Here is a 27,960-nt window from a genome sequence, read left to right as displayed (position 1 = left end):
ATATAGCTGTCCAGTTTTCTCAGTGCCATTTATTGAAGAGATTGTCTTTTTTCCACTGTCTATTTTTTCCTGTTTTGTCAAAGATTATTTGACATAGAGTTCAGGGTCCGTATCTGGGCTCTCTACTCTGTTCCACTGATCTATGTGTCTGTTTTTATGCCAGTACCATGCTGTCCTGGTGATCACAGCTTTGTAGTAAAGCTTGAGTCAGGTAACGTGATGCCCCCGATTTTATTATTGTTTTTCAACATTTCCTTAGCGATTCGGGGTCTCTTCTGATACCATAAAAATTTTAAGTTTATTTGCTCCAGTTCTTTGAAAAATACCACTGGAATTTTTATTGGAATGGCATTAAATGTATAGATTGCTCTAGGCAGTATAGACATTTTAACAATGTTTATTCATCCAATCCAACAGCATGGCATGGTCTTCCATCTTTTTATGTCTTCTTCAATTTCTTTGATGAGTGTTCTATAGTTCATCGAGTACAGATCCTTTACCTCTTTGGTTAGGTTTATTCTCAGGAATCTTATGATTCTTGGTGCTATAGTAAATGGAATCGATTCTCTAATTTCCCTTTCTGTATTTTCATTGTTAGTGTATTTCAAAGCCACTGATTTCTGTACATTGACTTTGTATCCTGTCACTTTCCTGAATTGCTGTAGGAGTTTACTAGTTTGGGGATGGAGTCTTTTGGGTTTTCCATATAAAGAACCATGTCATCTGCGAAGAGAGAGAATTTGACTTCTTCATTGCCAATTTGGATACCTTTTATTTCTCTTTGTTGTCGGATTGCTGTTGCTAGGAATTCTAATACTATGTTGAACAAGAGTGGTGAAAGTTGGCATCCTTGTCTTGTTCCTGATCTCAAAAGAAAGGCTGCAAGGCTTTTTCCATTGAGGATGATAATTGCTGTGGGACTTCCACAGATAGATTTTATTAAGTTCAGGAATGTTCCCTGTATCCGTATACTTTGAAGAGTTTTAATCAGGAATGGATGCTGGATTTTGTCAAATGCTTTTTCTGCATCGATTGAGAGGACCATGTGGTTCTTCACTCTTCTCATATTAATTTGTTCTATCACATTGATTGTTTTGCAAATGTTGAACCATCCCTGTAGCCCAGGGATGAATCCCACATGGTCATGGTGGATAATCTTTTTAATGTGCTGATGGATCCTGTTTGCTAGGATCTTGTTGAGAATCTTAGCATCCATATTCATCAGTGATATTGGTCTGAAATTCTCCTTTTTGGTAGGTTCTTTGCCTGGTTTGGGGATCAGGGTAATTCTGGCTTCATAGAAAAAATCTGGAAGTTTTCCTTATGCTTCATTTTTTTTTAAAAGATTCAAGAGAATAGGTTTTATTTCTTCCTTGAAAGTTTGTTATAATTCCCCAGGGAATCCATCAGGTCCTGGGCTCTTCTTTTTTCTGGAGGTTTTTGATCACTGCTTCAATTTCATTACTAGATATCATTCTATTCAGATTCTCAATTTATTCCTGGTTCAATTTTGGGAGTTTATACTTTTCCAGGTATGCATCCATTTCATCTAGGTTGCTAAGCTCTTTGGCATATAAATGTTGATAATAACTTCTGATGATTGCTTCTCCTTCCTTGGTGTTAGTTGTGATCTCTTCCTTTTCATTCATAATTTTATTAATTGGGGCTTTCTCTCTTTTCTTTTGGATTGATGTGGCCAATGGTTTATTGATCATACTGATTCTTTCAAACAATCAGCTTCTAGTTTCATTGATACGTTCTACTGTATCTCTGGTTTCTGCCTCATTGATCTCGGCTCTAATCTTGATTATTTCCCTCTTATATATGGAGTTGGTTTGATTTGTTGTTGATTGCCCAGTTCTTTAAGGTGTAGAGACAGCTGCTGTGTTCTGGATTTTTCAAATTTATTTGACAGAGGCTTGGATGTTTATGTATTTCCCCCTTAGGACTGCCTTTGCTGTATCCCATAGGTTTTGGACAAATGTTTCTTCATTCTCATTGGTTTCTATGAATTGTTTCAGTTCTTCTTTGATCTCCTGGTTGATCCAAGCATTCTTAAGCAAGGTGGTCTTTAGCTTCAGGGGTTTGAGTTCCTTCCAATATTTGCCTTGTGATAGAGCTCCAGTTTCAAAACATTGTAATCTGAGAATATTCAAGGAATAATATCAGTCTTTTAATATTCTTTGAGACCTGATTTGTGACCCATTATGTGATCTATTCTGGAGAAGGTTCCATGTGCACTTGAGAAGAATGAGTATTCTCTTGTTTTAGGGTGGAAAGTTCTGTATATATCTATGAAGTCCATCTGATCCAATGAGTAATTCAATGCTCTTGTTTCTTTATTGATTTTCTGCTTTGATGATCTGTCTATTTCTAAGATAAGCCCCTCCAAAACACTCAGTTTGTTTCTCAGAGTCCATAGTCTCTCATGGTTCATCACACCCCTCCACTCTCCTCTGATTCACTTTTACTTTCCTTCTTCTGATGTCCTTCCTGTTTTTCCTTATTCTCCACAAGTAAGTGAAGCCAAATGATAATTGACTCTCTCTGCTTGACTTATTTCACTCAGCATAATCTCCTCCAGGCCTTTCCATATTGAAACAAGAGTTGGGTATTCATTTTGTCTGAAGGAGGCATAACACTCTATTGTATATAGAGAGCATATCTTCTTTATCCATTCGTCCGTCTATCCATTCATCCATTAAAGGTCTTCTTGGCTCTTTCCACAGTTTGGCAACTGTGGTCATTGCTGTTGTGAACACTGGGGGCAGATACCCTTCCTTTCACTACATCTTTATCTTTGGGATAAATATACACTAGCACAATTGCAGGGTCATAGGGAAGCTCTATTTTCAATTTCTTAAGGAATCTCCATACTTTTTTCCAAAGCAGCTGCACCAAGTTGCAATCCCAACAACAGTGGAAGAGGGTTCCCCTTTCTCCATATCCTCTCCAACACACGTTGTTTTCTGTCTTGTTAATTTTGGCCATTCTAACTGGTGTAAGGTTGTATCTCAATGTGGTTTTAATTTAAATCTCCCTGGTGGCTCATGATGATGAACATTTTTTCACGTGTCTGATAAACATTTGCATGTCTTCTTTGGAGAAATGTCTGTTCATATCTTCTGCATTTTTTGACATGATTATCTGCTTTTGTGTGTTGGTTTGAGGAGTTCTTTATAGACCTTGGATATCAGTCCTCTATCTGTAGTCTTTATTCCCAGGCATCTTATCGTTCTTTGTGCAATAGTAAGTGGAATTGATCCTCTAATTTCCTTTTCTATACTTTCATTGTTAGTGTATAAGAAAGCAACTGATTTCTGTGCACTGATTTTGTATCCTGCCACATTATTGAATTGCTGTATGAGTTCTAGTTTGAGGGTGGACTCTTGTTGGTTTTCCATATAAAGTATCATGTCATCTGTGAACATGGAGAGTTTGACTTCTTTGCCAATTTGAATAGCTTTTATTTCTTTTTGTTGTGTGATTGCTTTTGCTAGGACTTTGAGTACCATGTTGAAAAAGAGTGGTGGGAGTGGACATCCTTTTCGTGTTCCTGTTCTCAAAAGGTAGACCCTCAGCTTCTCCCCATCCAGAATAATATTTGCTTTGGGTTTTTCCTACATAAATTTTGTGAAGTTGATGAATTTTCCCTCTATCCCTATACTTTGTAGAATTTCAATCAGGTACTGTATTTTGTCAATTTTTTTTTCTTTTTTTCTGCATCAATTGAGGAGACTATGTGGTTCTTCTCTCTTCTTTTAATTATTTGTTCTATCACATTGATTGATTTCTGAGTTTTGAATAAACCTAGCCAAAGAGGTAGAGGATCTGTATTCAGGAGCTACAGAACATTCATGAAAGGAATTGAGGAAGACTGGGGCGCCTGGGTGGCTCAGTGGGTTAAGCTGCTGCCTTCGGCTCAGGTCATGATCTCAGGGTCCTGGGATCGAGCCCCGCATGGGGCTCTCTGCTCTGCAGGGAGCCTGCTTCCCTCTCTCTCTCTGCCTGCCTCTCCATCTACTTGTGATTTCTCTCTGTCAAATAAATAAATAAATAATCTTAAAAAAAAAAAGAAGGAATTGAGGAAGACAAAAAAAAAAAAAAAAAGATGGAAGACAATTCCATGCTTATGGATCAGAAGAATAAACATGGTAAAAATGTCTGTACTTCCCAGAGTAATATATACTTTCAGTGCCATCCCAGTAAAAATTCCACTGGCATTTTTCAAAGTACTAGAGCAAACAATCCTAAAATTTGTATGGAATCAGAAGAGATCCTGAATTGCTGAGAAAATGTTGAAACAGGAAAAAAACCCTGGAAAACCTCATGTTTCCTGACTTCAAGTATTACTACAAAGCTGTGATCACCAAGACAGCATGGTACTGGCATACAAACAGGCACATAGGTCAGTGGAAAAGAGTAGAGAGCCCAGAACTCTATGGTCAAATAATCCTCAAAAAGAAAAAAAATGGAAAAAATACAGCGGAAAAAAGACAATTTCTTCAATAAATGGTGCTGTGAAAATTGGACAGCTATGTATGGAAGAAGGTACCTTGACGTTTCTCTGACATCATTCACAAAGATAAATTCAAAGTAGTTAAAGAACTCAATGTGATGTGGGAATATATCAAAATATTAGAGAACATAGAAAGTAACTTCATTGACATCAGCCACAGCAACTTCTTTCAAGACATATCTCCAAAGACTAAGGAAACACAAGTGAAAATGAACATTTGGGACTTCATCAAGATCAAAAGCTTCTGTGCAGCAAAGGAAATACTCAAAGGAAGTACTCAACTCAATGAGGCTACCCAGGGCATGGGAGAAGATATTTGCAATTGACAGTACAAAAGGCTGATATCCAGGATCTATAACGAACTCCTAAAACCAACACACACAAAGCAAATAATCATGCCAAAAGATGGGGCATAAGACCAGGACAGACAATTCTTCAAAGAGGACATACAAATGTCTATCAGGCACATGAAAAAAATATTCATCATCACTAGAAATCAGGGAGATTCAAATCAAAACCACATTGAGATACCACCTTATACCAGTCAGTATGGCCAAAATTACCAAGACAGGGATCAAAATGTGTGGGAGAGGATGTGGATAAAGGGGAACCCTCTCACACTGTTTGTGGGAATGCAAGTTGGTGCAGCCACTTTGGAGAACAGTGGGGAGATTCCTAAAGAAACTTAAAATAGAACTTCCCTCTGACCCTGCAATTGCACTACTGGGTATTTATGACAAAGATACAGATGCAGTGAAAAGCAGGGACATCTGTACATCAGTTTTTATAACAGCAAAGACCACAGTCGCCAAACTGTGGAAAGAGCCAAGATGCCCTTCAAAATACGAATGGATAAAGAAGTTATGGTCCATATATCCTATGGAATATTATGCCTGCTTCAGTAAAAATTAATACCCAAATTTTGTACCAACATGCACAGGACTGGAAGAGATTATTCTGAGTGAAATAAGTCAAGTACAGAGCCAATTATCATTTGCTTTCATTTACTTGTGGAATATAAGGAATAACAGGGAGGATACTGGGAGAAGGGGAGGAGAAGTGAGTAGGCAGAAAGTGGAGGGGGTGATGAACCATGAGAGACTGTGGCCTCAGAGGAACAAACTGAGGGTTTGGGAGGGGAGTGGGTTGGGGTGTTAGGTGATCCTGGTGGTAGCTATTAAGGAGGACACATACTGCATGGAACACTGGGTTTGGTGCATATTTGGAGAATCTTGGAAGACTAAAGAAATAAAATTAAATTAAAAAAATAAAAGAAAAAGAAAAAAAAACACATAAGAATGCATAAAAAAAAGAAAAGAAAAAGCCACAAAAGCACAAAACCCTCCAGAGAACAAAAATCTGGAAAACTACTTTAAATATAGCACAGCTCCTTGACAGGGCAAGGACGACTCAACCCACGCAAGACTAAAAGAAAACAATGAAGCAGGTCCCTCCCCCAGAAGGCAAGCTGAAAGAATGACAGGACAACTACCACAGGGTCTCCATAAAACTGTAAAACCCCTACATCAGGAAAACAATATATTAAGCTCTGAGTATTGTCCTAAAACCTGTATATTTATTAGACACAAGTTTTTTTTTTTTTTAAATTCAATCTCAGGATATTTAAAAAAATTTTTTTTGATCAATTTACCATTACAACTACACCTTTAATACATATTCCATAATAACCTATTAACTTGAACTTTTTTTCATACATACACCCGCGTTTTTCTTTTTCTATTATTCTTTGTCTTTTTAAATATACATACATATATATAAATCTCAAGGAAATCCTTTTTTCCCTATCGAATACTACCCCTATATATAAACCATTTTTAATCTCCCTTTATATATGGAATGTTGAGTCTTTAACAAAGATATCAAGATATACCTAGGAAGAACGAAAGTAACTTTCTTGCCTATATTGAGGATGTATAACCACCTTCCCATCCTTCCCATCTGTTAGTGTTTCTGTGTATTTGTTCTGGTTCTGGTATTAAATAAATCTAATTCTTGGAGTTCTTTTTTTTTTTTTTCCTTGTTATTTACTTTTGTGGATCTTTTTGTCCTATTTTGTTTATATACCTTATGAATCTTATTTTGGGGCTCATTTTGGTGAGGTTGTCTATTATTTCCATCTCTCTCTCTCTTTTTTTCTTTCTTTTTAGTGGTGATTTCCAATTGCTCCTATGGTGCACTTTACCTGGAATGTGGTTGATATATTCAGCTCTAATCCAATCATCCACTTCACACTAAAATGACTAGGAGGAAGAACACCCAACAGGGGAAAGATTCAGAGATTGTGCCCTCTCCATCAGAACTATTGGGTATGGCCATAAACATTATGACAGAAAGGGAGATCAGGGTAGCAGTTATCCAGGTAATGGCTAGGGTGGAGGAAACCATTGTTGACAACATAGAATCTTTAAAGGCAGAAGTGAGAGCTGATCTGGCAGAAGTTAAAAATGTTTTCAGTGCGATCCAATCTAATCTAAATAGTCTAACAGCTAGGGTAACTGAGGCAGAAGATAAGAGTTAGTGATCTAGAGGACAAACTGATAGGCAAAAAGGATCAGGAGGAAGCCAGAAACAAACAGCTTAGAAGCCCTGAAAACACAATTAGGGAAACGAATGATGCCATGGAGCTTTCCAACGTCAGAATCATTGGGATTCCTCAGGGGATGGAAAAAGAGAGAAGACTGGAAGATATCATTGATCAAATTCTGGTTGAAAGTTTCCCTAGTCTGGGGACTGGAACAGCCATTCATGTCCTAGAAGCAGAAAGGGTAACCACCAAGATCAACGAATCTAAAAAGGCCTCGAGACACTTTATTGTGAAACTTAGGAACCATAATTTTAGACAAGAGTTTCTGAGGGAATCAAGGGGGAAGAGATTCCTTACATACAGAGGAAGGACCAACAGAATAACACCAGACCTGTCCACAGAAACCTGGCAAGCCAGAAAGGGCTGGCAAGACATACTCATTTACTCACTAAATGAGAAGAATGTGCAGCCAAGAATACTTTATCCAGCAAGGTTACATTCAAAATGGATGGAGAGATAAAGAGCTTCCAAGAATGTTAAGGTTTAAAAAGAGTATGCGACTACTAAGCCAACACTACAAGAAATATTCATAGGAGTTCTACAAAAGGAGAAAGAACCCAAGAGTGACACAGAACAGAAATTTACAGGGAAAACCTCTAGAAACAAGGACTTCACAGGCAACTTGATGTCAATAAAAATGTATCTTTCAATAGTCAGTCTCAATGTGAATGGCATAAATGCTCCCATAAAATGGCACAGAGGGCAGACTGGATAAAACGACAGGACCCCTCCTCATGCTGTCTATACAAATAGAAATGGACATAGACTGACAAAATTAAATGGCAAGGAATAAAAAAGAAGAACCCAGCCAAAATGAACCCCAAGAATAAAATTTATATAATATCAGAACAAAAACAAATACACGGAAGCATTAACAGAAGAAAAAGGTGGAAGGGTAGTTGTAAATTTTAATGTGCGTGAGGAAGGTTATTTTGGTTCTTCCTGGGTAGATCTGGTTATCTTTGTTAAAGAACTCAATGTTCCAGAGATAAAGGGAGATTAAAACTGACTTATATACCAGGGTAGTATTGAATAGGGAAAAAGGATTACTTTGAAGCCTATATCTTAATGTATTTTTTTTAAGTAGAAAATGAAAGAAAAATAAAAATACAGGTGCATGTATGAAAAAGTTCAAGTTAAAAGGTGGTTATGGAATATATTGTATTAAACCTCTGGTTCTAATGTTCAATAGGTTTAGGAAATTAAAAGAATAAGAAGCCTGAGAATGAATAAAAACAAAACAAAACAACGAAGTTGTAGCTATAAAAAATACAGGTTTTAGGGCAATACCATGAACTTAATCTATTGTTTTCTCCTGATTTTGGGCTTTTAAACAGTTTTCTGGGGCCCCTGTGGTGGTTGTCCTTTTGTTCTTTTGGCTTGCCTTCTGGAGTAGAGGCCTGGCATACTGTTTTCCAGTCAGTCTTGCTTGGGTTGTGTTGTCCTGCCCCCTTTCAAGGTGCTGGGCTCTGTTGAAACCAGTTTTTCAGGTTTTGTCTTCTGGAGGATTGTTTTATTGTTTTTTTTTGTTTGTTTGTTTGTTTGTTTGTTCTTCTTGTTTTGTTATGTTTTGTTTTTGTTTTTGGTTTTGGTTTTGTTTTGTAATTTATTTTTTATCCACCATGACCAGGTGGAATTCCCCCTGGGCTAAAAGGATGGTTCAACATTCGCGAATCAATGTGATAGAACAAATCAATAGGAGAAGAGAGAAGAACCACATGGTCTTCTCAATCAATGCAGAAAAAGCATTTGACAAAATCCAGCATCTGTTCCTGATTAAAATGCTTCAAAGTATAGGGATAGGGGGGACATTCCTAAACTTCATCAAGTCTATCTATGAAAGACCCACAGCAAATATCATCCTCAATGGAAAAAGCTTGCAGCCTTCCCGTTGAGATCAGGAACATGACAAGGATGCCCACTCTCACCACTCTTGTTCAACATAGTATTAGAAGTCCTAGCAACAGCAATCAGACAACAAAGAGAAATAAAATTTATCTAAATTGGAAATGACGTAGTCAAACACTCTCTCTTCGCAGATGACATTATTCTTTATATGGAAAACACAAAAGACTCCACCCCCAAACTACTAGAACGCATACATCAATTCAGCAATGTGGCAGGATACAAAGTCAATGTACAGAAATCAGTTGCTTGCTTATACACTAACAATGAAAATACAGAAAGGGAAATTAGAGAATCGATTCCATTTACTATAGCACCAAGAACCACAAGATATCTGGTACTAAACCTAACCAAAGAGGTAAAGGATCTGTATTCGAGGAACTACAGAACACTCATGCAAGAAATTGAAGAAGACTCAAAAAGATGAAAGACCATTCCATGCTCTTGGATCGGAAGAATAAACATCGTTAAAATGTCTATACTGCCTAGAGCAATCTCTACTTTTAATGCCATTCGGATCAAAATTCCACCGGTATTTTTCAAAGAGCTGGAGCAAATAATCCAAAAATTTGTACGGTATCAGAAGAGACTCTGAATCACTAAGGAAATGTTGAAAAACAAAAATAAAGCTGGGGACATCACGTTACCTGATTTCAAGCTTTACTACAAAGCTATGATCACCAGGATAGCATAGTACTGGCATTAAAACAGAGACACAGAGCAGTGGAACAGAGTAGTGAGCCCAGATACGGACCCTAATATCTATGGTCAAATAATCTTTGACAAAACAGGAAAAGATATACAGTGGATAAAAGACAGTCTCTTCAATAAATGGTGCTGGGAAAACTGGACAGCTATATGTTGAAGAATAAAACTCGATCATTCTCTTACACCGTACACAAAGATAAACTCAAAATGGGTAGAAGACCTCAATGTGTGACAGGAATCCATCACAATCCTCGAGGAGAATATAGGCAGTAACCTCTTCGATATCAGCCACAGTAAATTCTTTCAAGATATGTCTCCAAAGGCAAAGGAAACAAAAGCGAAGATGAACTTTTAGGACTTCCTCAGCATCAAAAGCTTCTGCACAGCAAAGGAAACAGTCAACAAAACAAAGAGGCAACCCACGGAATGGGAGAAGATATTTGCAAATGACAGTACAGACAAAAGGTTGATATGCAGGATCTATAAAGAACTCCTCAAACTCAACACACACAAAACAGACAATCATATAAAAATAAAATGGACAGAAGATATGAACAGACACTTCTCCAATTAAGACATAGAAATGGCTATCAGATACATGAAAAAATGTTCATCATCACTAGCCATCAGGGAGGTGCAAATTAAAACCACTTTGAGGTTCCACCTTGCACCATTTAGAATGGCCACATTTGGCAAGACAGGAACCAACATGTGTTGGAGAGGATGTAAAGAAAGGGGAAACCTCTTACACTGTTGGTGAGAGTGTAAGTTGGTGCAGCCACTTTGGAGAACAGTGTGGAGATTCCTCAAGATATTAAAAATAGAACTTACCTATGACCCTGCCATTGCACTACTTGGTATTTACCCCTACAATACAGATGTAGTGAAACAAAGGGTCATCGGTACCCCAATGTTTATAGCAGCAATGGCCACGGTCGCCAAACTGTGGAAAGAACCAAGATTCCCTTCAACGGATGACTGGATAAGGTAGATGTGTTCCATAAACACTATGGAGTATTATGCCTCCATCAGAAAGGATGAATACCCAACTTTTGTAGCAACATGGTTGAGACTAGAAGAGATCATTATGAGTGAAATAAATCAAGCAGAGAGAGTCAATTATCATATGCTTTCACTTATTTTTGGAGCATAACACATAGCGTGGAGGACATGGGGACTTAGAGAGGAGAGGGGAGTTCTGGGTAATTGGAAGGGGAGGTGAACCATGAGAGACTATGAACTCCGAAAAACAATTTGAGCATTTTGAATGGGTGGGAGGTGGGAGATTGGGGGAACCAGGTGGTGGATATTAGAGAGTGCATGGATTGCATGGAGCACTGGGTGTGGTGCAAAAAACAATACTGTTATGCTGAAAAAAATAAATTAAAAAAAAAAGTGTGTTGTGGGACAGTGTTCTTGAGACTCTATGTCCCATGCCCAGGAAGCAACCCAGAACAAGTTGATTTTCTTACCACACATGCTTACCTACTGTCCCTGCTCAGCTCCCTGGAATACAGACTAAGAGAGAAGTGAGGGATGATCTTCCTAGTATTCTCTCTGGATACCAGAGTCATCAATGAGATATTCTACCTATTTTTATGATTGATTTTATGGGAAGCAATGTTCAGGATCATGTTCTCTGTTTTCCATATTCAGGAACATGCTCTCCAGGGTGTGATAGCTTGTACTGGTTAGGATCACACACCAGACACCCTCCCCTACTTCCCAAAGGCACCCCAGTGTGTGGGACAGGCAGTATGGCTGGGGAATAGCCCTCCATTGCCCTGAACTCTCCTTGGGACTGCGGAGGAGAGATTACCTAGACAATGAGAAAATCCTCAGTGCTCAAGATCATTGCTTTGGAGAAATGTCATGAATTTTCTCCTGCAGAAGCCTGTGACAACTTCTCTTAATTCTTCACCACAAGACCTCAGCTCAAGTCCCAGTTGCTGACTCAGTTACCTGGACAGTGTCTTGGGATCAGTGTGGGCTCCTACAGTCTTACAAAAATATAAAGAAGCCATAACATGTGCTTTTCACAGTTTATTTCAGAGTGCTGGTCACAGATACAGTGTGAAAGTCGGGTGACATGTGTTGGTAACACTCTGTCTTTTACAGATCCCTGGAAATGTGGATGTCAGCTTTGCGACTTCCTAACTGTAGAGTTTCACTCATGTTCCTGTGGGTTGCCTACTGTTGTTTGGGGGTCTGGGGTCTAAGTCCAGGGTTGGCTTCATCAGCTTTCTCTTCCTTAACTCTAACTGTCCTGATTGTTTTTACATTTGTGGCGACACCAAACAGGAACACAGCTATTAAGGCATAAATGCGACCAAAGACCACTCTCAGATACACCAGAGATTCAGCATTTTGCCTGACTGACCGCATTTTACGTGGTGGGGGTCCACTGTCTGTGCTCCCCCCAGCACCTCTGTCAATGCAGTGTGGAGGATCCCAGCCTATGTGACAATGACAGTTCTTGTTATTGTTGCAAATCCCCCTGTGACTGCATTTCTCAGGTAAACAGTCATAATTCAGCTGAGCTGCACTGCCATTGCAGTAGGTATTGCTACAGATCTTTCCAGGACCACAGGGTGTACCTGGTCTCACATGACCAACATCATTTGTTCCTGTGGAGCGATGTGAGTCCAGCCCAAAACACCAGAATCCTGAGATTAGAGACTGATGGAATCCCACGTGCTCTTGCAAGCGTGGGAGGTGTGTGACATTGCCACACTGCAGCCTTCCACAATAAATGTCTTCAAGGGCACAGGGAGTACTCTTCTTTTGTTCAGCTACTCTCCTGCAGTGTCCATATCTATCTCCTCTTCTATTTATGTCATAGCAGGATTTTTCACCTTTCACAGCATTTTTACCAAAGATTTCTTGGCAGTGCACAGTGGGGTCAGTGCAATTTCCAAGATAGCAGTAGCCCACTTCCGTGCATGGGGTTCCATCTTGCATATAGAAATCATCAGGGCATGCCAAGGATTTCCCACGGCAGTACTCGGGAAGATCACATATATTTTGGATTGGTCTGCAGAGTGTTCCAGGAGGGGAATAGGTGCAGTTTGTACAGCACCTGCCTGTATTGCATTTGCTGCCACTGGTGAATGAACAAGCATTCGTACAGCAGGGGTTGCTGTAACACTGTTTGAAGGAGCCACAGTCACACTCCTCACCTTGATCCACTACGTGATTTCCACAACGATTGTGAGTCAGGCTTTTATTGAAATACTCATTTTGGGTTCTGTACATGCACTCAAGTACACCACCACCCACTATGTGCTGAATGTGTGTATAGGAACAGTTACTGAAGGAATCTGTCAGACCAGGTGATATGTACATAATGCAAGTGGATCTTCTCTGGCAAGAACAGTATAAATCATCATAGTACATACCAGCACTTCTTCCCACCTTTTGTGTTGCTATGATAGACAAAAATAAATACGGTCTGCCAAAGTAACCAATCATGATGAGATTTCGATAGCGGCATATACCATATGCAACAGGCTCATAATTATGATCCTGTGGCCCCTCTTTTATCAACATTATGGATGAATGTGGTTGAAGACTTGGAAACACATACTTGTGATAATGCTGAAAATATGGATTTGTTGTCACATGATAATCACCCATGGAAGCTGGATCTCGCTGATCATAAATGATCATGGATGAAATATAAAAAGCTACATCAATACCTTGAAAAAATGTGTCAACTAAACTAAATACCCTTATGAGGAATTGGGCACATTTTGACACATTGTTGAACACAGTATACATTGAGTTGGAACTGAGAGCAAGTGCTTTGATATTTCCATGATGGGATGAATACATCTTACTAGAGATCCTGGGGACAACACTGTAATTTTCTTGAGAGAATAGGGGATCCCTAACCTCCTGATGTCCAAGTTTATAGGTAAATCCCACTGATTTGGTGTCTGCCACTATCTGAGAAACAATGTGTTCAAACCTTTGGGAATTGCTGAGGGGTTTGATTTCATAGGCGAGGTCATCCAACTTGATGATACCTTCAAGACCCCCATAGCATGTGTCCATGGTGATCATGGAAAGGGGAATCTCCTCCAGGTAGCCGAGGTAGTAACAGTCTGGAGGGATGAAGGGATAATCCATCTGCAAGGCTCCTTGGTCGTCCTGAGTCATCATCAGCAGTTGTCTGGACCAAAACAGTTTCTTGCGCCGCATGTGGATAACGTGCCTCTTGCCCCCAAATCGCAGGCTGTAGGACAGCCAGCCTGGCATCTGAACGTCTTTGCCATGGTGCATCTCCTTCCTGGGAATGACCACCTCAGAGGACATGTAGCGCCATGACGGACGGCCTTGAGAACATTGGACAGGAGCCAGCCCTGCCCAGACAGCAAGCAGTAAGAAGAACGTCCTCATGATGACCTCGTCCTCTGCCAGCCCCAGGGCCCTTCTCAGGAACATCTGTCAGTGAGAATGGATCAAGGGAAGATCCTCAGTGAGGGCCACATCTAGAGCATCTGACAGAACAGAGGACTGCTTCAGGATACCAGCAACCCAAACCTGGAGGCCATCTGTGGGAATGAGGTCACAGTCACAGGGTGTGGCAGTGGGTGGGCCTGCACACATGTTCAGCTGTGTGGATGTGTGAGAGATGGGTGCTCACATAGATATGAGAAATGTGTTGGACTCGGGCTTCTCCAGATTCAACACATACAATCTTTCCTCCAGATACTTGAATACATGATATACAGTAATAATGTAATAAACTCCTTTACTGTTTCCATCTCCTGTGGTATTTCTGGGTCCACTTTCTGTGGATTACCCCCATAATTCACTATAGATATCACTGTTCCTACTTCCTTGACATGCAGAGGTGGACATTGCAAATTTTACATTAAAGATATTGATGAAAATGGTTTTGCAGTGTTACCTGTCTTATCCTGGTTTACCATTTATTGGCAAGTCATTTGAACCTTTTAGTTTCCTTTGGGCTTACTGAGTAATATATTCCCCAGTACTCCGTGTAATGATAGATGAGTTACAAGTTTGTATGTTATTTTTTTTTTTCTCACAGCAGTGAAAACAGAATGTATTGGTGACCACATGTGAGACCCAAGATTTGTTCACACTAATCCTCTATTTTGGTTCTTTCCTGGACTTTGGCAGCATGTGTGGATCCTTTCTCAGCCAGAGAACAGAGGGGGTGAGGTTACTTTTGTAGTTGGCATCATACAGCTCGGGTGTGAATAAGAAATGTTGCCAACCATTGCACTCCCTTCTTTAATCAAGTATTCAAACCCCCCTTTAAAATCTCCTGTTTCAGGCAGAAATTTCAGTGTCAGCCTTTGAAAAAGAGTGTGCCTTTTGCCAATGTGGCTAGCTTTCTGAATAAAATTCACATCCCTTTCCAGTCAAAACTCATCTCTTTAATATTGGCCTTTCCAACAATGGACAGGTTAATTTGAATTCAGAGAGACGAATGACAGTTTCCAGGGGTTAGTGGGAGGGTCAATGGTGAGTTGCCAATATCTCAGAGGTATGATTTTATGTTATGCTAGATAACTAAGTTCTAGATATGTCCTCCGAAACCCTGCACCTGCAAAAGAACAATACTGTGCTACACAATTAAAATTTTGTTAAGAGGATAGCTCTCATGTGTAGTGAGATCTTAGCACAATACAAATGTGAAAGACAAGAATCTGCTTCTCTCATGACTGTATGCTGAGCTCCACTGACATGCTCTCTACTAAAAATGTGGAAAAAATTTACAAGCTACTTAGATATTTTTGATATGAGCCCTTTATCAGATATGAAATGTGTAAGTATCTTCTCATATTACAGAGTTTGCCTTTTAATTTTGTTCATTATTTAATTTGCTGCACAGAAGTAGTTGGGTTTTTTCTCTCTCTCTCTATACACACACACACACACATACACACACAGACACACACACACATATATACATATACAAATTGAAGTCCCAAAAGTTTATTTTTGCTTTTGTTTTCTTTGCCTCAGGAGATAAATCCAGTAAGAATTTGTATGGATTATATGAAGTAGATTAGTTTGCGGTCTCAACTAGGATTTTGATGGTTTCTTGTGTCACATTAAGGTATTTCAACCAGTTTTAATCTATTTTTGTGTATTGTGTAAAAAAGAAAAGTGGTCTGGCTTTATTCTTCAGAATGTGGCTGTCTAGTTTCACCAAACCCATGTGTTGACGAGACTGTCTTCCTTCCATTGGATGTTCTTTGTTGATTTGTTGAAGATTCATTGGCAACAGGGTTGTGGGTCCAGCCTGCGTATTTATTCCTGTTCCACTGATCTATACATCTCTTTCTGTGCCAGTAAAATATGGTCTTGATGATCAGATATGTGTAATATGCCTTTAAATCCAGAATCCTGAGGTATCAAGGTTGGCTTTTATTTTTCAGGATTACTTTGGCTTTTTGGGATCTTTTGTCATCCCATGCAAGTTGTAGAATTGTTTGCTTCCACTCTGTGATAATTGTGGTTGATATATTTTGTTTAATTTTATTTTACTTTTTCAGTGTTCCAAGATTCATTGTTTATGCACCACACCAGTGATCCATGCAATATTTCCCATTCTTAGTACCCACCAACAGGATCACCCAATGTCCCATCCCCTCCCCTCCAAAACCTTCAGTATGTTTCTCAGAGTCCACAGTATCTCATGGTTTGTCTCCCCTCTGTTTTTGTTGATATTTTGATCAGTATTGTGTTGAGTATATATTTCTTGGGTGGTATAGATACTTTTATACTTATTTTTCTTTTAATTTTTTAAAGATTTTCTTTGTGACTTCTGCTCATTTCTAATATTTTAAATTCATATTTATTCATTATTTATTTATCTATTTACTTATTTATTTATTTTTAAAAACTACTTTAGGGTGTTGAAGAATTCACTGTTTATGCACCACACCCAGTGCTCCATTCAATACATGCCCTGCATAATATCCACAGCCGGGCTCACCCAATGGCCCAAATCCCTCCCCTCCAAAACCCTCAGTTTGTTTCTCAGAGTCCACAGTCTTTCATGGTTCCTTTCTCCCTCCAACTTCCCCCAACTCACTTCTCCTCTCCATTTTATCATGTTTTCCATGTTATTCCTTGTGGTCAACAAATAAGCAAAACCATATGGTAAACTGGTTCTCTCTGCTTGACTTATTTCACTAAGCAAAATCTCTAGGCCCATCTATATTGATACAAAACTTGGGTATTCATCCTTCCTGATGGAGGCATAATACTCCATAGTGTATATAGACAACATCTTCTTCCCCATTTGTCCATTGAAGGGCATCTTTGTTCTTTCCACAATTTGATGACTGTGTTATGAACATTGGGGTACAGATGGCCCTTCTTTTCACTACATCTGTACCATTGGGGTAAATACCCAGTAGTGCAAAGGCAGAGTCATAGGGAAGCTCTATTTTTATTTTCTTATGAAAACTCCACATTTTTTTTCCAATGTGGCTGCACAAATTTGCTTTCCTTCCAGCAGTGTAAAAGGGTTCCCCTTTCTCCAAATCCTCTCCAACACATTTTTTTTTTACTGTCTTGTTAATTTTGGCCATTCTGGATGCTTCAATGACTCAGTGAGTTAAGCCTCTGTCTTCAGCCCAGGTCAGGATCTCGGGGTCTTGGGATCAAGCCCTGCATGGGGCTCTCTGCTGAGCAGGGAGGTGCTTCTTTCTCTCTCTCTCTCTCTCTCTCTATCTATCTCTATCTCTCTCTGCCTACTTGTGATCTCTCTCTCTCTCTCTGTCAAATAAATAAATAAAATTTAAAAATATATATATATATATATATATATATATATATATATATATATGGTCATTCTAACTGGTGGAAGGTGGGATCTCAATGTGGTTCTGATTTGAATCTCCCTGATGGCTAGTGATGATGAACATTTTATTCATCTGTCTGTTAGCCATTTGTATGTCTTCATTGGAGAAGTGGCTGTTCGTGTCTTCTGCCCATTTTTTTTGACATGATTATCTGTTTTGCATGTGTTGAGTCTGAGAAGTTCTTTATAGATCTTATTTTGTCTGTATTCTCAATTGTGAATATCTCCTCCCATTTTGTGGGTTGCCTCGTTGTTTTGTTGACTCTTTCCTTTGCTGTGCAGAGCTTTTAATCTTGATGAAGTCCCAAAAGTTCATTTTCACTTTTGTTTCCATTGTCTTTGGAGACATATCTTGAAAGAAGTTACTGTAGCCAATGTCGAAGAGGTTACTGCTATGTTATTCTCTAGGATTCTCATGGATTCCTGCCTCACATTGAGGTCCTTCATCCATTTAGAGTTTATGTTTGTGTATGGTGTAAGAGAATGGTCAAGTTTCATTCTGCTACATGTAGCTGTCCAATTTTCCAAGTACCATTTATTGAAGACTGTCGTTTTTCCACTGTATATATTTTCCTGCCTTGTTGAAGATTATTTGACCATAGAGATGAGGGTCCATACTGGGCTCTCTACTCTATTCCACTGGTCTATGTGTCTGTTTTTTTGTCAGTACCAAGCTGTCTTGGGGATCACAGCTTTGTAGTAAAGCTTGAAATTAGGCAATGGATGCCCCCAGTTTTGTTTTTCAACATTTTCTTAGCATTCCAGTGTATCTTCTGGTTCCATGCAAATTTTAGGATTGTTTCCACCAGCTTATTGAAAACTTCTGGTGGAATTTTGATTGGAATGGCATTGAACATACAGGTTGCTTTAAGCAGTATAGATATTTTAACTATGTTTATTCCCCCGATCCATGAGTATGGAATGGTTTCCCATCTTTTTGTGTCTTCTTCAATTTCTTTCATGAGTGTTCTGTAGTTCCTTGAGTACAGATCCTTTACCTATTTGCTTAGGTTTATTCCCAGGTATCTTATGATTCTTGGTGCTTTGGAAATGGAATTGATTCTCTAATTTCCTTTTCTGTATTTTCATTATTATTGTGTAAGAAAGCAACTGATTTCTGTCCCTTGATTTTATATCCTGCCACATTAATTAATTCCTGTAAGAGATCCCATGGTTTTGGGGTGGAGTCTTTTGAATATTAATTCCATATAAAGTATCATGTCATCTGCGAAGACAGAGAGTTTGACTTCTTCATTGACAATTTCAATACCTTTTATTTATCTTTGTTGTCTGATTGCTGTTGCTAGGACTTCTAATGCAGTGTTGAACAGGAGTAGTGAGAGTGGGCATTCTTGTCATATTCCTGATATCAAGGGGAAGGGTATAAGCTTTTCCCCTTGAGGATGACCTTTGCACTGGGCTTTTCATAGATAGATTTTATGAAGTTGAGGGTGTTCCCTCTACCCTATACTTTGAAGTGTTTTGATCAGGAATGGATGCTGCATCTTCTCAAATGCCTTTTTTCTGCATCAATTGAGAGGACCATGTGGTTCTACTCTCTTCTCTTATTGATTTGTTCTACCACATTGATTTGTGAAAGTTGAATGATCCTTGCACTCCTGGGTAAATCCCACCTGTAGTGGAGGATAATCTTTTTAATATACTGTTGGATCCTATTAGCTAGGATCTTGCTGAGAATCTTGGCATCCATATTAATCAGGGATATTGGTCTGAAATTCTCCTTTTACCTAGTTTGGGGATAAGGTCAAGGTAATGCTGGTTTTATAAGGAGAGTCTGGAATTTTTCTTCTTCTTATACACTAATAATGAAAATACAGAAAGGGAAATTAGAGAATCGATTCCATTTACTATAGCACCAAGAACCATAAGATACCTGGGAATAAACCTAACCAAAGAGGTAAAGGATCTGTATTCGAGGAACTACAGAACACTCATGAAGGAAATTGAAGAAGACGCAAAAAGATGGAAGACCGCTCCATGCTCTTGGATTGGAAGAATAAACATTGTTAAAATGTCTATACTTCCTAGAGCAATCTATACTTTTAATGCCATTCTGATCAAAATTCCACTGGTATTCTTCAAGAGCTGGAGCAAATAATCCAAAAATTTGTATGGAATGGCTAAGGAAATTTTGAAAAACAAAAATAAATCTGGGGGCATCACGTTACGTGATTTCAAGCTTTATTACAAAGCTGTGATCACCAAACAGTATGGTCCTGGCATAAAAACAGACACATAGACCAGTGTAACAGAGTAGAGAGCCCAGATATGGACCCTCAACTATATGGTCAATTAATTTTCAACAAAACAGGAAAAAAATATACAGTGGAAAAAAGAAAGTCTCTTAAATAAAAGGTGCTGGGAAAACTGGACAGCTATAACTAGAAGAATGAAACTTGACCATTCTCTTACACCATACAGAAAGATAAACTCAAAATAGATAAAAGACTTCAACGTGAGACAGGTATCCATCAGAATCTCAGAGGAGAACATAGGCAGTAATCTCTTCGATATCAGCCACAGCAACTTCTTTCAAGATATGTCTCCAAAGGCAAAGGAAACACAAGCGAAAATAAACTTTTGGGACTTCATCAAAATCAAAAGCGTCTGCACAGCAAATGAAACAGTAAAAAAAAAAAAAAAAAAACAAAGAGGCAAGCCACGGAATGGGAGAAGATATTTGCAAGTGACAGCAAAGACAAAAGGTTGATATTCAGGATCTATAATGAACTCCTCAAACTCAACACACACGAAACAGGTAAACATATCAAAAAATGGGCAGAAGATATGAACAGACACTTCTCCAATCAAGACATACAAATGGCTATCAGACACATGAAAAAATGTTCATCCTCATTAGCCCTCAGGGAGATTCAAATTAAAGCCACATTGAGATATCACCTTACACCAGTTAGAATGGCCAAAAGTAACAAAACAGGAAACAACATGTGTTGGAGAGGATGTGGAGAAAGGGGAACCGTCTTCCATTGTTGGTGGGAATGCAAGTTGGTGCAGGCTCTTTGGAGAACAGTGTGGAGATTTCTCAAGAAATTACAAATAGAACTTCCCTATGACCCTGCCATTGCTCTCCTGGGTATTTACCCCAAAGATACAGATGTAGTGAAAAGAAGGGCCATCTGTACCCCAATGTTTATAGCAGCAATGGCCATGGTCGCCAAACTGTGGAAAGAACCAAGGTGCCCTTCAACCGACGAATGGATAAGAAGATGTGGTCCAGGGCGCTGGGTGACTCAGTGGGTTAAGCCGCTGCCTTCGGCTCAGGTCATGATCTCAGGGTCCTGAAATCGAGTCCTGCATCGGGCTCTCTGCTCAGCAGGGAGCCTGCTTCCTCCTCTCTCTCTCTCTCTCTGCCTGCCTCTCTGCCTACTTGTGATCTCTCTCTCTGTCAAATAAATAAATAAAATCTTAAAAAAAAAAAAAAGATGTGGTTCATATACACTATAGCGTATTATGCCTCCATCAGAAAGGATGAATACCCAACTTTTGTAGCAACATGGACGGGACTGGAAGAGATTATGTTGAGTGAAATAAGTCAAGCCGAGAGAGGCAATTATCATATGGTTTCACTTATTTGTGGAGCATAACAAATATCATGGAAGTAAAGGGGTGTTATAGAGGAGAAGGGAGTTGGGGTAAAGTGGAAGGGCTCCCCAGTCTGCCCTCTGGCGTTGCTCCCAGCCCGTCACAGGAGCCAGACCCCACGCAATCTTGGGCATGCTGGCAGCTCAGGGACCAAGACCTGGTTTCTCCACCGCACTTTCTCTGGCTCAGATACAGGGGAGGCTGTCCTGGGTCTAAGGAATTAAGCCCCTGTCCCTAGATGCCCTGATTCCCACAATCCCCCCCCCAAATCTTTTGCTCTTTTGGAGTGCTTTCAACCAGTCTCCAAGTTAATGCTGGTCCCCAGATGCAGGGCACTCTCATATTAGGGATATTACTTTCCAGTCAGTCACCTCTGGTGTCTCCCTCTCCTTTTTTTTTTTTTTTTATCGTCTGATATCAGTCCAATGTTCCCACTCCATTTTACCTGCCCGCTGGCATCTTCTGCCCCTGTAGAGATCCAGACGTGTATAATTCTGATCTCAGTCTAATTTCATGGGTGATCGTAGTTTTTTGGTAGGTAATCAGCTCACTTTAGGGTACAGTTTGAAAAGGTGCCTCTTCCTATTTCCCCACCATCTTGTCCCCCTCTCGGAATCTATACTTTCAATGTAATTCTGATCAATATTCCACTGGCATTTTTCAAAGAGCTGGAACAAACAATCCTAAAATTTGTATGGAACCAGAAGAGACCCCAAATTGCTAAGGAAATGTTGAAAAAAAAAAACAAAATTGGGGTCAAGCTTTATTACTATTGGGGTCCATTATCAAAGGAATAAGACAGAGACAAAGTGAAAGTTATGCAAAGCTTTATTCTTTGCCAAGCATTAGAAATCAGACTGACCAGCCAGGGCTGCCTCCAAAGAGAGCGACCCCACCCCAATCTCACAGGCTGGTTTTTTAAGGGCATAACCACAGACCTCAAGGTACGTGGCTTCTATTGTTAAGGTGTTTATTCCTGGAATTGATACCCAGAACTGACACCAGGAACTACTGGGGCGTTTATTTTCAGAATGAAGTCCATGGATGTGAACAACAATATGGTTTCCTAGGCAATATGGAGTCGTTCTAGCTAAGCAGGCCCTAATATTTAAACAAATTTCAAGATTAAATTGGCACTAACAATTAAAAAGCTGTGATCACCAAGACAGCATGGTACTGCCACAAAAAAAGACACATAGACAAGTGGAATAGAGTAGAAAGCCCAGATATGGACCCTCAAGTTTTATAGTCAACTAATCTTCAACAAAACAGGAAAAAATATACAGTGGAAAAAAGACAGTCTCTTCAATAAATGGTGCTGGGAAAATTGGACAGCAATGGGTAGAAGAATGAACCTTGACCATTCTCTTACACAATATACAAAGATAAACTTGAAATGGATAAAAGACCTCAACATGAGGCAGGAATCCATCAGAATCCTAGAGTAGAACACAGGCAGTAACCTAGTCAAAGTAGGCCACAGCATCTTCTTTCAGGACATGTCTCCAAAGGCAAAACAAACAAAAGCAAAAATGAACCTTTAGGACTTCATCAAGATCGAAAGCTTCTCCACAACAAAGGAAACAGTCAACAAAACAAAGAGGCAACCCACAGAATGGGAGCAGATATTCGAAAATGACACTACAGACAAAGGGCTTATATCCAAGATCTATTAAGAACTCCTCAAACTCAAGACACACAAAATAGATAATTATTTCAAACAATGGGCAGAATACATGAATTGACACTTCTCAAATAAGACATACAAATGGCTATCAGACACATGAAAAAATGTTCCTCATCACTAGCCATCAGGGAGATTCAAATTAAAACCACATTGGGATACCACCTCACACCAGTTGAATGGCTAAAATTAACAAGACTCTAAAAAACGTGTGTTGGAGAGGATGTGGATAAAGGGTAACCCTCTTACACTGTTGGTGGGAATGCAAGTTGTTGCAGCCACTTTGGAAAACATGTGGTGATTCATAAAGAAATTAAAAATAAAGCTTCCCTATGACCCTGCAATTGCACTACTGGGTATTTACCCCAAAGATACAGATGTAGTGAAAAGAAAGGCCTTATTCACCCCAATGTTCATAGCAGCAATGGCCACAATAGACAAACTGTAGAAAGAACCAAGATGCCCTTCAACAGATGAATGGATAAGGAAGATGTGGTCCATATACACTATGGAGTATTGTGCCTCCATCAGAAAGGATGGATACCCAACTTTTGTAGCAACATGGACAGGACTGGAGGAGATTGTGCTGAGTGAAATAAGTCAAGCAGAGAGAGTCAATTATTATATGGTTTCACTCCTCTGTGGAGCATAAGAAATAACACAGAGAACATGGGGAGCTGGAAAGGAGAAGGGAGTTGGGGGAAATTTGAGGGGGAGACAAACCATGAGTGACTGTGGACTCTGATAAACAAACTGAGGATTTTGGACAGTAGGGGTTGGGAAGTTGGGTGAGCCTGGTGGTGGGTATTAAGGAGGGCACATATTGCATGGTGCACTGGGTTTGGTGCATAAACAATGAATTCTGGAACACTGAAAAGAAATTTAAAAAAATTAAATTTAACAAATAATAAAAACAAAACAGGTGGCTACCTCAGCTTCTGAGCTTCCACTTTGGGTGAATGAGACCCACATATTGATTTTGACTAAAAGTGAGGTTTCAGTACACCCTGCAATGGAAGCGGAGTCCCAGAATTTATGATGAACCAGTACCAGAAAAAAAGGGGACATGATTAACCAGGGAATGGATGGTCTCATCCTAGGTCGCCAGGGAGGTAGCAAGCACCTAACTATATAGGGGTGGATGCGTCTGAAGTTCCTAATATTTCACAGGCCTATCTCTTTGTGGTTATTTTGAAAGATTCCTGGGTGAAACAGAGATGGAATTCCAGGCAGGGCATTATGTAAGGATGATGAGCAGTGAGTGTTCCTGGGACTCTGTGTCCCATGTCCAGGCAGCAGTTCAGAACAAGTTGATTTTTTTTTTTTTTTACCACACCTGTACAGCTGCTGTCACTGCTCAGCTTCCTGGAATGTAGACTAAGAAGGAAGTGAGGGATGATCTTCCTAGGGTTCTCTCTGGATTCCAGAGTCATTAATTGGAACTTCCGCTTACCTTTCTGATTGATTTCATAGGATGCAACATTCAGGATCATGGTCTCAGTGTTCATTACTCAGAAATATTCTATCCAGGATGGCATAGCTTGCACTAGGTCTTGTACCCAGAAAATTACTCTCCAGGGTGGTGCAACTTGCACTAGTTGGGATCACACCTGAGTCACCCTTCCTGCCCATAGCCACCCCAGTATGGGACAGACAGCATGGGTGTCAAGTAGCCCTCCATCACGCTGAGATGTCCAGGAGAGATTACCTGGACAATGAGAAAATCCTCGCTGGTAATGAGCACCCTTTTGTAAAAATGTAATGACTTTTCCCTGCAGGAGCCTGTTGCAACTTCCCTTAATTCTGCACCCAGGGACTTCACCCCAGCTGCTGATTCAGGTAAACTGGACACTGGGCAGTGTCTTGGGATCAATGTGGGCTCTTATTGTCTTACAAAAAACATCAAGAACCCAGAATGTGCACTTTTCACAATTTATTTCAGAGTGCTTGTCAGTCATCTGTCACAGACTTGCTGTGAAAGTCAGGTGATATGTGTTGGTAACACTATGTCTCCTGCAGCCCTCTCCTAACATCAGCCACCTCCTCACTGTAGTTTCACTTATGCTCCTGCAGATTACCTATTGTTGTTCAGAGGTCTGGAGGCTGATATCAGGACTGACTTCATCAGCTTTCTCTTCCACAACTTTAACTGTCTTGATTGTTCTTACATTTGTGGCGACGCCAAACAGAAATACAGCTATCAAGGCATAAATGCGACCAAAGACCACTCTCAGATATATCAGAGATTCATTACTTTGCCTGACTGACCGCATTTTACGTGGCGGGGGTCCACTATCTGTGCTCCCCCCAGCACCTCTGTCAATGCAGTGTGGAGGATCCCAGCCTATGTGACAATGACAGTTCTTGTTATTGTTGCAAATCCCCCTGTGACTGCATTTCTCAGGTAAACAGTCATAATTCAGCTGAACATCCCTGGCAATGCAGGAGCCATCTATACAGATCTTTTCACGATCACAGGGGGTACCTGTTCTCACGTGACCAACATCATTTGCTCCTGTGGAGCGATGTGAGTCCAGCCCAAAACACCAGAACCCTGAGATTAGAGACTGATGGAATCCCACATGTTCTTGCAAGTGGGGGAGGTGAGTGACATTACCACATTGCAACCTTCCACAATAAATGTCTTCGATGGCACAGGCCTTATGTTTCATTAACTCTTCTTTTCTACTGCAGTGTCCGTATCTATTGCCTCTTCTATTTATGATATAGCAGGCATCTGAACCTTTCACAGCATTTTTGCCAAAGATTTCTTGGCAGTGCACAGTGCGGTCAGTGCAATTTCCAAGATAGCAGTAGCCCACTTCTGTGCATGGGGTTCCATCTTGCATATAGAAATCATCAGGACATGCCAAGGACTTCCCACGGCAGTACTCGGGAAGATCACATATATTTTGGATTGGTCTGCAGAGTGTCCCAGGAGGGGAATAGGTGCAGTTTGTACAGCACCTGCCTGTATTGCATTTGCTGCCACTGGTGAACCTACAAGCATTCGTACAGCAGGGGTTGTTGTAACACTGTTTGAAGGAGCCACAGTCACACTCCTCACCTTGATCCACTATGCGGTTTCCACAACGATCATGAGTCAAGCTTTTATTTAAATAGAGCAATCGGGTGCTGAATAGACACTCACCTTTCCCACCACCCACTATGTGCTGTACGTGCGTATAGGAACAGTTACTGAAGGAATCTGTCAGAGAAGGTTTTCTGTGCATAATGCACAGGGACCTTCTCTGGCAAGTACAAGTACTCTCATCATAATATAGACCTAAATTTCTTGCCACCTTTTGTGCTCCTGCAATTGACAATATTAAAAGGTGTCTGCCCAGGTAACCAAGCATGACAAGGTTTCGATTATTGCATATACCATATATTGCAGGTTCATAATTAAGATCATTTGGCCCATCTTTAATCACAATTATAGATGAATGTGGTATAATAAATCTGTACACAGCAAACTGATAGTGTCTAACATATGGACTAAAGTGCGCGTTATAATTATTCATGAAAACTGGATCTCTCTGGTTATAAATAATAATGGATCCAATATAGTAATTAATATCAATACCTTGAAGGAATGTGTCAATTAAACTACATATCTTTATCAGGAATTGGGCACATTTTGACATGTTGTTGAACACAGTATACATTGAGTTGGAACTTAGGGCAAGTCCTTTCATATTTCCATTATGGGATGAATACATCTTACTAGAGATCCTGGGGACAACACTGGAATTTGCTTGAGAGTAAAGGGGGTCCATAATCTCCTTATGTCCCAGTTGATAGGTAGGTCCCATCACATTTGTATCTGTCACTATCTGAGAAACAATGTGCTCAAACCTTTGTGAATTGCTGAGGGGTTTGATTTCATAAGCAAGGTCATCCATCTTCAAGATACCTTCAAGACCCCCATAGCATGTGTCCACGGTGACCATGGAAAGAGGAATCTCCTCCAGGTAGCCGAGGTAGTAACAGTCTGGAGGGATGAAGGGGTAGTCCATCTGCAGGGCTCCTTGGTCATCCTGAGTCATCATCATCAGATGTCTGGACCAAAACAGTTTCTTGCGCCGCATGTGGATAATGTGTCTCTTGTCCCCAAAATGCAGGCTGTAGGACAGCCAGCCTGGCATCCGAACGCCTTTGCCATGGTACAGCTCCTTTCTGGGAATGACCACCTCAGAGGAGATGTAGCGCCATGATGGACGGCCTTGAGAACATTGGACAGGAGCCAGCCCTGCCCAGACAGCAAGGAGCAAGAGGAGTGCCTTCATGGTCACCTGAACAGCCAGGCTCAGGGCCCTGCTCAGGGATATCTGTCAGTGAGAATGGATCAAGAGAAGATCTTCAGTGAGGGCCTGGCCTAAAGCATCTGACAGAACAGAGGGCTTCTTCAGGCTACCCCCACCCCACACCTGGGGGCCACCTGTGGAGATGAGGTCACAGTCACAGGGTGTGGCAGTGGGTGGGTCTACACATCAGTTCAGCTGGGGTGGATGTGTGAGAGGTGGGTGGACTATGTTCATGAGTACTTACATGGATATGGGAAGGGAGTTGTATCCAGTAGCATCCCCATATTCAATACATTCGATCTTTCCTTTAGATATTTGAATATGTAATATACTTTTTTAAATTTAATTTCTTTTCAGTGTAACAGAATTCTTTGTTTTTTTTTTTTTTTTTTTTTCACCACATCCAGTGTTCCGTACAATAGGTGCCCTCCATATTACCTACCACCAGGCTCCTCCAACCTCCCACCCCCACCCCTTCAAAACCCTCAGATTGTTTTTCAGAGTCCATGGTTCATCTCCCCATTCAACTTCCCTCAACTCTCTTCTCCTCTCTTATCTCCCCATGTCCTCTGTGTTGAATATGTAATGTAAGTTTTAATGCAATAAATTCCTTTAAAATTTCCATCTCTCGTGGTACTGCTAGGTCACTTTCTGTGGATTAGCCTCCATCATTCACTATAGATATCACTGTTCCTTCTTCCATGGCATGTGGAGGTAGTCATTGCAAATTTTACCTTAGAATTATTGAAAGTAATG

At 40.2% G+C, this 27,960-nt stretch overlaps 2 protein-coding genes across 2 annotated transcripts; both read right to left on the bottom strand.

The window, feature by feature from the left end:
• Nucleotides 1–11,771: 11,771 nt before the first annotated feature.
• LOC101683387 (disintegrin and metalloproteinase domain-containing protein 21-like) lies at nucleotides 11,772–14,258 on the bottom strand. Its single transcript, XM_004781974.2, has one exon. It carries the CDS (start codon nucleotides 14,181–14,183, stop codon nucleotides 11,928–11,930), a length of 2,256 nt encoding a protein of 751 aa, XP_004782031.1. The 5' UTR covers nucleotides 14,184–14,258; the 3' UTR covers nucleotides 11,772–11,927.
• A 10,563-nt stretch (nucleotides 14,259–24,821) lies between these two features.
• On the bottom strand, nucleotides 24,822–27,309 carry LOC106003426 (disintegrin and metalloproteinase domain-containing protein 29-like). The gene has a single exon (XM_013050719.2). The coding sequence runs from the start codon at nucleotides 27,184–27,186 to the stop codon at nucleotides 24,976–24,978; it is 2,211 nt and encodes a 736-aa protein (XP_012906173.2). The 5' UTR covers nucleotides 27,187–27,309; the 3' UTR covers nucleotides 24,822–24,975.
• Between the last annotated feature and the right edge of the window lie 651 nt (nucleotides 27,310–27,960).

The sequence above is a fragment of the Mustela putorius genome, unplaced genomic scaffold (genome assembly GCF_011764305.1).
Source record: "Mustela putorius furo isolate JIRA1106 unplaced genomic scaffold, ASM1176430v1.1 tig00001692_pilon_pilon_pilon, whole genome shotgun sequence".
Taxonomy (NCBI): domain Eukaryota; kingdom Metazoa; phylum Chordata; class Mammalia; order Carnivora; family Mustelidae; genus Mustela; species Mustela putorius.
The sequence above is the reverse complement of the archived record's forward strand: the minus strand, read 5'-3'. Positions and strand labels throughout refer to the sequence as shown.

What these genes read in the sequence shown, in the direction of transcription:
- LOC101683387 (XM_004781974.2), bottom strand. Translation starts at nt 14,183, where the DNA reads ATGTTCCTGAGAAGGGCCCTGGGGCTGGCAGAGGACGAGGTCATCATG.
- LOC106003426 (XM_013050719.2), bottom strand. Translation starts at nt 27,186, where the DNA reads ATGAAGGCACTCCTCTTGCTCCTTGCTGTCTGGGCAGGGCTGGCTCCT.